General features: G+C 42.0%; 1 protein-coding gene across 10 annotated transcripts in view; it reads right to left on the bottom strand.

Moving 5' to 3' along the window:
* The window catches only part of LOC124278756 (dystroglycan 1-like), a 94,974-nt gene that overhangs the window by 15,218 nt on the left and 66,796 nt on the right, over positions 1-12,960 (bottom strand). For 6 of the 10 annotated variants that reach the window (XM_046714521.1, XM_046714524.1, XM_046714526.1 and 3 more), the window contains one exon: positions 4,579-4,983. In XM_046714521.1, coding sequence (XP_046570477.1) covers positions 4,579-4,884 — 306 coding nt within the window. In that variant the 5' untranslated portion in view covers positions 4,885-4,983. Of the gene's footprint in view, positions 1-4,578; positions 4,984-5,157; positions 5,210-5,356; positions 5,464-11,451; positions 11,547-12,540; positions 12,683-12,960 lie in introns of those variants that run through there. The other 4 variants (XM_046714520.1, XM_046714519.1, XM_046714523.1 and 1 more) reach the window with 4 other exon arrangements.

The raw sequence follows: 12,960 nt of genomic DNA, 5'->3' as shown, positions 1-12,960 counted from the left end.
CCGTCAGGTGTCACTGAACACAGTATTGAAATGCTAGCATGGCAGCTCCAGGGGGAGGAGGCAGCTCCTACCTTAGTGAAGCCAAACAGCATGGTACCAAACACAATAACCAGAATGAACCTGGATCTGAATCTGTAACCAGCATTACAAAAAACACCAGTGATTAATGAAAACCCTAATGTTCATATACCCATCTGCCAGTTCACACTGGCCTTGACTCTCCAAGGCCTGTATCTCCTTTCTAAACCTTTAGTTACCTCCCTTGGGTCCTCCTGGGTCCAAGTGTCCTTGCCCTATTAATAACCTGAGAACACAACACTGACTGGTATGATCAGAATGTAGAAACTCCTAGTAAATTACAGTCACAGTCCCCCATCCAGACTAAATCTCGGCTATCAGGGGACCGTTTCAAGAACCAGCTCCAGGCTTCAACCAATTATCTGCACCAGTTACAGCTTCAAAAACTTGTTGGTTTTCTCAGATGTCACGGAAGGTCTGTGTGTCATGGACAGTGCCTGCCAGCCCGTCTGTTGGACACCTCCCTCCACAACTCCATGCCCTACTGCAGACCTGTCACATACAACTAGGCAACACTCCCCCATGAACTGCCCCCTGACCAGCAGCAGGAGTTTTCTGTTTTCAATAAGTGAGTTAGTGATTGTTGACTGAGCGTATGAATCAGTATATTTCAGGTCCTTGTCCAGCAACAGCAGCAGCTCCAGGAGATGCATGATCCTACATCAAGCTTCACCTTTGGTTCATACCAGTTAAGAGATCAATGTTCACCATGGACCAAAGATGTTGTACATCCTAGTCTACCATAACCCTAACAAAAACTGCTGGAACTAACTACCTTGCATACAGGTCACCAAGATGCTACAGGAATATGAGGACAGGGACATTCCTGGCTGCTGATGGCCCAGGATCTGCAGTGTTGACACCTCAGTACAAGCGAAACCCCAGACAGTGTCAAAAACACTGTCCGCTGGCTGCCCAAACTAGATCTAGACAACATAGTCACTGAGATAAATAAATACCAATCCCTTGTCAATTCATATATACAGGTGACTGTAAACTAAGATTGTACATAAAGATTGTACACAAACATACAGAAATGACAAAACATCTCCCATACACAACACCCAGTCAATACAATACACCTTGACCTTATTGAATGTAGGACTACCATGAATACAGTGTCCTACAATATAGTGAGCCTGGAACAACCATGCTGGATAATACAGGGGGCAGTAGTCACAGGGCTTAACTACCCACACATAGATGTGTCCCTCCTGCCCCGACACAGGGGAGTATACTGACTGCAGTTACAAACAACACTTTCAAATCTCACATAAAGGCTAGTGGCTCATTAAACTGGGGAACCTATATTATGTAGTGGCTGACGATTGCGTGCAAGTAGGGGGAGACCGACAGGAAAGCCATCCAACTTTTACACCAATTTTAGGCTCAACTGCTCATTTAGTCAAAACAAATCTACCAAAACAAATGGGATAACACCAGCCGGTCAGGTCGGCAAGTCCTGTACAGTACATCTGCGTACAATAGGTAGGTTTGTCAGCAATATTTTAGGATGTCTCAGATAATATACTGAAAAAATACCTGGATCATGAAATATTTTCCATACCATACAGATCTAAAGAAAAACCCTAGTCTACAATACCAAAAAATAGCCACAAATAAATGAAAGATTCCCAACTAATTTGCAAGTACAGAAAATGAAAAAAAAACTAAGCAGTCCACTAATATATACTTGTTATCATACGCCCACCAGTGATAATTCTCACATATTTTTTTGTGACAGATCAGTTTCCTGTGCTGTGTACACTGGCCAGCTGTTGCGTTCGGTTATGAATAAACTCGAGACGATTCACACAAAATGAACAAAATGCCATTGTGATGATGACTATAATGAACGTACTCGTGATCAAACCAAGTTCATCCAACTTTACAAAAGCGAACAAAGGCTTACAGAACTGCTTGTTTAATTAAACATGATCCTGGTGACACGTCATCAATTATTTCTGACATTTGTGGAAGCTGAACCCACGCTGTAGCGTTGTATCATGTCTCACAATCATTAATGTATGCACCCGAATATGTATCAGGATGAAGACAAGAGGCCTAAATATGTTCCATGTTTTATTAACACTACCAGTCTGTGGAATCTAACCATGTGCCCACGTTACAAGATAAAAAACGGTGCTCATTTTGGTTCATCGAAAAGGTTGAATACAATGTATTGCATCTCACAAGATACGACCTGAAGGTCAAATATTGTGGTTTACTAACTCTCTGGAACTTATTAAATGTTCAGCTTGAGATTATTAAATAATGGTTCATTTACTACAATACTGAAGCGGTCGGAACATGGTGCTGATGGTATTTCTGACCAGTGCTCAACAATCGACATAAACAGGTACAAAAGCTGTTTGAAAGATGCCGACCCTGTACGAGGAAGACAAGTTACACAAGCGTAGATCATGTATTCTTACCACTAGCTTCATGTAGTACAGGTACGAATAAATAAAATAGGCTAAAATGTACTTTATTCTGTCATACTACAAGAGTTAATCTGTGGCACCCATGAACCACAACAACGCCTCTCCCCTGACAGCCAAGTCCATCTCTGGCACCGACAGCGCTGTGAGGAAAGCGTGGATAAAGACGTGACTTATCGATCTTCACACGGTCAATAGCACGTGCAACTAGGCTAACACCCATAAGGAAGTCAAAAGTGATGACCAAATATGGATCTGAAGAAAAAATATCATGGCACAGGGTGCAGTTAAACACAGTATTTATTCATCTGCAAGATTGTTTTGTAGAATAAGAAAGCTTAGAAATCTCACAGAACTCAAGACGGAAAAACCAATTTAGCCACCAATGACAGGGAGATCCCCATACTTTCGTTAACATTTCAAGTAGATCTTACTTTTCACACTCATAGTACCATCTTTCCTATACGATACAGAGTCTCAAAATACAAGGTCTTCTACTGTATTTGAATCAAGGGTCATGACAAGAATCCCTTTAACATAAATTCCAAGGTTGTCCTGACTTCCTAACACAATAAACACATAGCTGGGATCTAGTCAAGATTCTGGACTGAGTACCCTGAACAGGCAAACTGGGAAACAATATTGTTTTCTTCAAATTTGAATTACATTTAGAGGTAAAATCATTTAAGATGTTAAAGTAATTTAAAATAAAGCCTTCTTTATTGGTCCTATCAACAAACTTCAAGTTGACTTTACAAAACCATAATACATGTTTCTGTTACTACAATAAGTCATCGGTCAGTGTGTAGCTGAAGTTTATAAATAATGGCTGGCATCTGCTGTAGTCTTACGACTAAATGCTATCCTCTGTGTCAGCCTATAAATGTCTCTGTCACTATCCGACATACTTGATTACACTGGACATAAATCAATATCGAGTTAATTGATATAAGTGACAGACAAAGTATTTAGTAAATATATTAACTGTTTGTAAATCTGACTAGTTTCCATAGTGACATTTCAGAATATTGCTGTTGTACAACAGATAGTCACCCAGCTCCCAACATGGCCGCCTCACTTTGGTGGAATATTGTACTGTATATCGGCATCATCAGTATTCTACAACTTGTTTTCAAAATAAATATATCTGTTTACAGCCAGTGACGTCCTGTCCTAGAACCACACACTGTCACATATGCAAGTCACGTCCTGTCCTAGAACCACACACTGTCACATATGCAAGTCACGTCCTGTCCTAGAACCACACACTGTCACATATGCAAGTCACACTATGACCGGAATACTGCCGATGTGACATCTATCTTATCTAACAGGATAAATCATATTCATTGATTAATAAACAAAAAAAAGTTTAAAAAAAAAGAAAATCCAAAGGACTATGCCTAAGCTGACCTGCCATGGCAAGACGGATAAGCTTTAGTCACAAGGACAAAAAGACTGGCTGTTCTTTTATGCCTTTGGAATCACATATATTTTATCTTACATTCCACACAACAACCCTACCAGACAAGCATGAATCAGTGAACGAGAACTAGATCCGTCATAAATATGGTACATGTTTCAGTTTGGGTGGCCACTCTTCCCTTTGCAATAATTTTACAAGAAATGTGGACAAAGTCTGTTGTTGTTCCAGGGGAAGGGTGACATGCATGGGGAAGGGTGACATGCATGGGGAGGGGTTACAGGGCTGGCTGGCACTGAACACACCACACTGAGTCCCAGTTAACCAACTCCAGGAACAGAGGTATCTCTCCCAGGTTTATCAAAACCAGGTCAGGAAGGTCAAACAATTTATACCCAGCATGCCGAAATTATATCTAGGTTCTTTAGTTCAGGGAACAAATTAAGAGCACAGCTCACAGCTGCATGAATTATAAGATACGTTTTATGAGAGACTTAGTAGTAACAAATCAGATATCTTCTTACGAAAATAGTTAATGTAACTGAAGAATTTTGCAGCACTTAGTTGCAGACACTATAATCTATATCATACACCGTTTTATTATGGAAATTGATAATTTTAAAGAAAATGACTTACTTTATATTGGAGGCCGTTTCCTTTGAAAGCATCTTGTGGAATGGTGTAGTTGAAGAAGTGTCCGACTGAGGCTGTCGTATCGGCAACACCCCACATCAGCGACACCGATGAGTCGTCACCAGTTCTAGATCCATGGCTACTTATTCCCCAAATATCGTTAGAATCCACCACACTTATACTACAATGTCCCACACTGGCCAGCATGAGGCTGACCAACACAAACACCACGGCCATCTTGCTCACTGCCGCACTACCACACATGTACTTGACGGCGATACTCCGACACTCACAGCGATGTTTTGTCATAGTAGTAATCCACAAATTGTGTCAGACGTTACAGCATATCCTGGATGCAGAATCGTGTGTATCCTTCACTCAGTCCTGCTCAGCACATCACAAGATCACCTGTAACACAAAGACCCACGTTAATACAGACAAAAGGCTGCCAAGAAATGGCAAATCGGAAACAGTTGAATTGTGCATGTTAGTCAAATACATTGATCAGGAATCTGTAGGGTGAAGCCTTCCAGTCATAACACAAACACTCCTGACTGTACGAACAAATTCTGCTTCTTTCACCTGATGCAATGGAAAAGAAAGTTAATCTAAATCACAGCACTTCGTCCCATCCCGATTAAAAGCCAGCATGATACACACTAATATCTTTAAAGTGAAGCTGACACTATCGTATCACGTTTCACTGGCATCAACTTCCTCTGTATTTTAATGACATTGCGTTGCAACCTAAAAGGCACCCCCTCTCAGGCTCTTCCCTCACCGGAGCCAAGAAGTCAATCAGAAAAAGAGCGGGAAAGAGCAGACGTCAAAAGAACAGATGCGGCAGGCGTACATCTGGCCAGATGTCGACATTCAATGTTACGAGTAGCTGCCGCGGAGGCAGACCAAACCCTACTTACTGAGTGTGCAGGCATCGTGCAGTCAAAAAAGGAAATGTTTGTCATGGTTACGCACCAAGGGGAAGCTCAGGCGAACATATAACCACATGCCTCTCACTCATGGCCGTGTGCCTGGCTACATGACAAGATATGCTGCTCATCAGGTCGGACGACTCAATCCCAATCATTTCTCATTTTATAGCCTGTGCCGTTGGACACAGTGACAAGTTAGGAGGCTTTCTACAATAGCTTTTGATTTTCAGATGAGGTCACATGACCAATATTTATAATGCCGTGTCTTCCCTTGACCATGTTTCTTGTGTTAGACCTTCGTGAGATGAGGTGGGTTTACAAATACACTGGCATCGTCTTGGGACCAGTGCTCACAGTGATGCTGTTCTCCACAATAGCTGCCTGCCTTCATGCTGGGAAGATGGGGTGAGAGATCGGGCTAAATAAACAGGCCAGGCGGGACAGAAACTGAATCAGTTAAATGATCTCCCGGATATGACAGACATAGTCAGCTGTGTAGGAGAATGAGATTCTTTACAAATAAACACTGGTCAGTCAAGAGGGCCCAAGTCAGGCCTACCAAAGAAAACTTTCCCACTGTGCAGAAAAACGCAGAAAAGCCCACATTAATCGTGGAAATAGCAACATAAACACATTACCTCGCTACTGAAACAGTAAAAACGGCAACGAAAAACCATGAAACTGCAACATTTTTTGTATCAGTGAACTTTGACCTCTACTGCGCATGCGCATTACGATCCGGGCGTCTTTCCAAATTCTGAGCAACCGTGAATCGCCTCGCATAGAAAAAGTATTAAATATGTCGATATAATTGCTGTCAATCGTTTCATACGAATGAAACGTAAACTAAACAAGTGTGCACACAAGTATCATGATGATAAATGCCAAATAACACAACAGAAATACTTAAAAAGTAATGTAACATTTGTCCAAGCTGGAAAATGTCAACATGCGGTCGAGACTTCCTCTTCCATGTGCGCATGCGCAAAATCGAGGTTGCGGTCTCCTCGTTTTATGATGCAGTGTTAGCGATTTAAAGTTGCCGTTTTTACTCTTTCAGTAGCGAGGTAATGTGTTTATGTTGCTATTTCCACGATTAATGTGGGCTTTTCTGCGTTTTTCTGCACAGTGGGAAAGTTTTCTTTGGTAGGCCTGCAAGTGGTCAGGACAGACAGTGTGGTATCATCCGGATGTCGGATGTCAGGGTACAGGGATTTATCAAAACCTGCTCCAAGGCTGATATTCAGACCCAACTCTGCAGCAAATGATTCCAAATATTCACAATTTGAGTTAAAATTTTCCAAATTCCTCAGAATTTACAAAAATAACATTAAAATTATCCAATTTTGAAAAACATCACATTTTTTTCCAATAAGCATGTCACAGGCACTGACTTTGAAATCCAAGATTAACTCCACACTACCATAATGCATAATGTCTTAATTCATCATCATCATCATCATCATCATCATCATGTTTCTTTCCTCAAAAGCTGCAACAAAACATCTTCACATGGACAAGCACAGGTAGACAACTGCCCAACATGATCACAAGCACTGAAAGGGCAACACACTGGAGGTATCCCGACATGGCCATACTGGTGTAGATGGTACTCCAGCTAATGCTTCTGACATTTAACTGCTAACCAACCTGGTCTGCCATTATTATCCTAGTCTACATTAGCTCATCCATGCCTGTAATGTCCGCATTAGAGGACCCGGGCTGGACCAGCCATGTAATCAGGAGCTGTGCTCTCAGGGAAGGATTGTCTTGGACAGGTTTATTCCACTTAATAACTTCCAGATCTAATTAGACCACTTTTCTCCAGTCAGAACATCTAACCATATGATAACATGGCACAAACCACAAAACAGTCAAATATTACTGAATTCCTCACGAATCAGTGGAAGCAGAGTGTTGCTGATGAAATGTTTACCTTACACTGTTGTCAGTACCATTTTGTAGAGTTAACACTCCCCCCCCACCCACTGGAGCTAGATGGTAGGCTGGGTAACGGCAGATCAAGGGTTAACACCCATGGTAATCTCAGCCTGTGGGTTCAGCCCTCTATCATTGTGTGCCTTGTCTGTTCACATCATACACTAGGACATCAGACTGACACACTATTCTCATATAACCACAAACATTATCGCAAAACATTTCTTGTTTCAAGAGCTTTCATAAAAGATTGAGGAATGAAGCCTTTCTACACCACTATTGCACACAATATTTGCCCCACATTAAAGAAAAAGAATGTCGGTCTTTACATAAATCCTGCTGTCATTTGATATAGAGGCACCATGAGTGTCTCCAGCCACTAGTGCACAGTGCCAGCACTCGGGCCGGTACAAGGCAGTGGCAGACACTCGGGGCCGGTACAAGGCAGTGACAGACACTCGGGGCCGGTACAAGGCAGTGACAGACACTCGGGGCCGGTACAAGGCAGTGACAGACACTCAGGGCCGGTACAAGGCAGTGACAGACACTCAGGGCCGGTACAAGGCACTGAGACAGGGTGGACTGTTTAATGCTGCATCAGCAGTTCTGCAGCTACTCACAGTATGGAACATAAATAACAGGACAGACGGTGTCAAAACTATGAAATAATAACTACCTATGAAATACAAATCAGACATATATTAAAAGATTACTCAAAACATTACTCGATGTAGATTACTCAGATTAGTTCTGAATTCCACTACACAAACTGCAATAGATGACACAACACAGAAACATCACAGAACATGACAGTTACATACCGGAACATTATGCACAACAACCAGAATACCCAAACATCCTGTTTGACCGTTTGATCCCACAACTCGATCTGCGAGTAACCTCCTTGCCACTAAGACCCCAATGTCCACAACAACCCAACCTAGCCGTTACGTCAGGGGGCAATAACTTGGTACTGTACACATACCTGACCCACAGGGTTGCATAACCATCCCTTGGACCAAGTGGAAGTCTTACATCCATCTCCCAGTGATAACACTACAGGGACTGGCTTCTCAACCCGGCCCTAATCCATCTTGTCACTGATTACATCCCTAGATGCAACATTTAGTACATGGACAATACAACCCCATCCCCAGAGGCAACATATTAATGAATTAATGGGATCCAGGTCTATCAGTTATAGTCAAGGGCTTTATGACAGTTTTATCTATTCTGCTGCAGTATTAAGGGTTGAGACGGAGAGAGGTAATCCATACACTGTGGACAATCTAACTGCATTCCGCGTGAAATATTAAACGCTTGGATACAAAAAGTTAGGAGGAACTATTCTTTTTATTTATTTGACCACAAAGTATTCACCTTTCACACTCTCCTTACTTTGAAGAACATATTCATTTAAGAATGTTTAGAATGTGTGGAACAAGGAATGTCTTAATCAATCTCACCTTTTATCTCCTACCAAGTCCTGGTCAAGTTGTAACTAGGACAGACTACCCAAATCCCTCCTGTCCTGACAGACTGCCCCTAACCTTTGTGACTGTCCGACTACAATACATTCTCAGCTGGATCTCATTCCCTTTCACACACAACACCACTGGACATTCCATTCTCCTCCCACTGACCCCTAGGATGGACAGGTGCCCCTTCGCTCTTCTGTTTGACCCCCTCCCAAGAAGGATTACAACTGTCGGAAGACAGAGGGCTCTCTGCCCACTTGAGAATGCCTCATGCCAGGCTAATGAAATGGATGAAACCACATGTCAAGTCTTATCAATATTGGAAACTAAATACCTCAGTTATTGAGATTTACATGTGAGACTGAGGGCGTGGCCTTGGGCCATGTCAATAGAACTGGGCAATCACTGTGATATGTGCCTAGCAATTAACTGGGAGGAGATAATGGAAGATAAATGAAGACACTCGGAACTCTATGGAATCTGGCCAGTTCTAGATGTAGATGAATCATTTCCTCAAAAGATATGCTATAACAAATCACTCATTAAAAATTCCTAAAATGTTTTCATTGTTGTTTGAACTTTATGGTAAAAAGTATTGAACAAAATTGTAACTGTTAATTTTATTTCATGATTATTATTATTAAATGAATACATGTAGAACACATCATAAAGATTGAAAAACAAACTAACCTCCAAGCTGTCATATGTGCATCTAGAACTATTGTACATGACCCAATCCTCAGCCTACAGGAGAAACACAACAGCCGCTGGCCTTCAATACAGGTCCAGCATGACCCATGAAATAATCAGGTTCCTACGGAGATTAATATCAATGAAATACAAACAAGTTTCTACTCAATGCTGGTGTCCTAAGTGCCCCCTGGTGGGAGTGTGTGTAAATGTAGAAATTGCTGCATGTAGAGCCTGATGATATAGCTGCTATACCCTGATAAAGTGACCAGCTGTCGGCACCAATCAGGACATCAGCTGGTCAGCTAGTGGCCACAAGAAGCTAGAGTAGTATTAACAAGTTGACCAAATGTTTCCATCCACCACGCTGGTATCCTAGTCCACATATGATACTGTGTCTGGGACGGAAGGTATTTGTTCTGGGAAAACCATCACAGCTATGGAATGGCCAGAGTGGGGAGAACCAAAATAGATCTCAGGGAGGAGCTTTTGTGTGTATGAAGAAAAAACTGCAAAGAACATGGCAGGCCTTTTGTTGTAGGTCAGATCATGGGGGACATAAAAATGCAGTAATCACTCCAATCAGACCCAGTTTCACTGCGGGCCTGAAATTCTACACATTTAAGTCAATGGAATCTGTAAGTGTGGCTGTGAATACCATTATCCAATTAGACACTGTGATGCTGATTGAATTAAACAAAATGGCCCACATGGTGCCAGCATGAGTCACAAATCAGATAAAGGGTTAAAAGGGTATGAACCCAAATTCAAAAACTGATTATGCAGCGTTGTTATTCCCCCATGTGGAGAGGCTGTAAGGACCCAATCTGGCCATCACATTGAAATGATTGAGGACCCTGATTGGGGCTTCTGAGGGGATGTACATTGTTGAACCACGCTCAGGATTGAGAATTCGGAATGAACCTCCTCCACTGAGAGATGAAATCAATATTCATACACCACAGCCATTCCACATTTCAAGCAGTGCTCAAACAGGGGACAAATTAAACATGAACATTTCTTGCTTTTCATGAATACAGATAATTCCTGTTGAGTTGTGAGCACTTGGTCCGGTCGTGGTGATCAACAACGACAGTGTTCAATAAAATATGCCAAAAAACAAATCATGATAAAACATTTCCATAATCATAACAAAAATATGCCTAAATCTGAGCCCCAATATTCTGAGCATGTCTTATGAATCACTATCAAATGGCATAAGTACAGCACAAATTACAAATTAATTATTACATTTTGAAGGTCTGTGAAAGCACTATTCTATTTGGATGACCCAAATGTACACAATTAAACCCTGCAGACAAAACAGCTAGTCCTGTGTGCAGTACTAAACGTTATGTTCAGCCTACAGTTCTTCACACAGAAGGGTGTGTTGTCGTGCCCCCTTGCTAAATACTTTCAACTGTCCAGTTCTAATGATCCATCATTATCAGTCCGGGGTTACACCTCCCCTGAGACTCCTAACAAAAGCAATTTCCCTCGTCTTTTCAGCTCACACAAAGGTAAATCCCAGGCTTCTGTCCACCTAACACAACACGAGCGCCCTCCACTTCAACATTCCACGACCAACTCGAGTTCACACATGCAAGTGGAAATAATAGCATTTCAACATCAAACACCTTTTTGTATATCACTATGCAAGGCACGAACAAGGGATCTAGCAACTCCACCAGTTTACTACACCGGGACACAGATATGAACAGAGTATTTGTAGCATGGAGGGTGACTCTCCCTCCTCCACTCAAATCTTCTAAACTAAATAAGCTGTAATTGGCTTGAGCAATAAATAGGTGGTTGTTGCCATGATGAAAGTGACTTACTTGCAAGTAGCTAGTCACAGGCTCCGTTAGGTGTGTGTCATATTGGGCCAGCCAGGAGCAACAATGACCCTTCCTTCGTTCCTTCCTCTCACACAGGAGATGAACAAAGGGAGACAACTTCTACTGGCTTGTCTATCCCTCATTGCCTGAATGCTAATATCAATTCAGCGACCAGCTGCTCACAAACCAGCATTATCTTTTATGTGATAACTCCATATGTGAAACTAAGCTACTTATTTCTATGACAACTGAATATGAAATAAGAAAACGTGAAATATAATCATCTGGAAATGATACTCTACTTTATCTTACTCAGAAATTACTAATGCAGAGAAACAATTATTGCAGATATTTTTTCATTCCACTGCAAGCTGCTGATAACAGTAACATGTTACAAGAAATATACAAAGTATGCATGTGACTGCAGCAGAACTGGGTTAATAGTTCCACAATTGTCAGAGTTCCCAAGCCTGTCACAGTGGGGTGTATGCACTGGGTCAACCTCCATCACACAGAATATTGTAAAATACCAACACAAGCATGAGATGTCCTTGTAGCAAATCTCACCAACCTTGACACAATGAGCATGAACTGAAAACTTGGGGGAACAGACACAATCTTATCACCACCCTGCCCTCATGGAAACCAGCGATTGGTGAACACGATTGGTGAACACACCCGTAACTCCCAGTCTGGAGATAACCAGGTTATCAAACTGGCGTATATGTAACAATATCATTATATGAACATCCTGCTCTCCGACTGTCTTTGCCAGTCAAGACTCAACTGATGCTAAACATGTATCACGTTCGCAGATGCAGCTCATGGAACCATGAGTTTATTGAAAAGTCAGGACAACTTATAAACTGCTATTTTTGGTTGTGTAGAAATAGAAAAATATCAAAGACAGTATAATAAAAAAGAACACAGGTCTGAATTACTCTGTTGTACTGACACGGAGAAGTGTGCAACTGCCTGGCGAGGAACGCATGTCGAGGAACGCATGTCGGTGACAAGCAGTGAGTGTGAAATGTGATAACAGCTAGTTGGTGTCAAGTGATTTCCAGCCTACCCTGTCACACAACTCACCCATGAAGCAGTTCCCAGATTCCATAGAAGCTACACATGGAATTGGGCGGACATTCCACTCTCTACACAAACTGTTCAGGTCATCAGGAGCGGCATGACAAGAACACACTGCAGTCCGGCATCTGCCTGTGATGTGTATCCTGAGTACTGCAGTGTACTGCCTCAGCGCTCTCCTAGTGTCCAACTTACAACCTTCCACCCCTTAAGAGGGAGTGGACTGGTCTCACTACAGTCAAAAATGAGTCCATGTGAAGCAGTAGGGTGGGCCAAACTAGAGCTTGTGAAGGAAGGTCTGAAGGTTTTCATCTGACTGTCCCCATTTGATGTAGATTCCAGGAAACTTGAGCAACATTTGAGAGAGCTGTGAATCACAGCACAGGGTACAACTTTCCTCACAACCCTCTTTACACAATTTCCTTT

This window comes from Haliotis rubra, unplaced genomic scaffold, assembly GCF_003918875.1.
Source record: "Haliotis rubra isolate DU_JTF1 unplaced genomic scaffold, ASM391887v1 Scf241, whole genome shotgun sequence".
In the NCBI taxonomy this organism is placed as follows: Eukaryota; Metazoa; Mollusca; class Gastropoda; order Lepetellida; family Haliotidae; genus Haliotis; species Haliotis rubra.
This window is presented reverse-complemented; position numbering and strand designations above follow the sequence as displayed.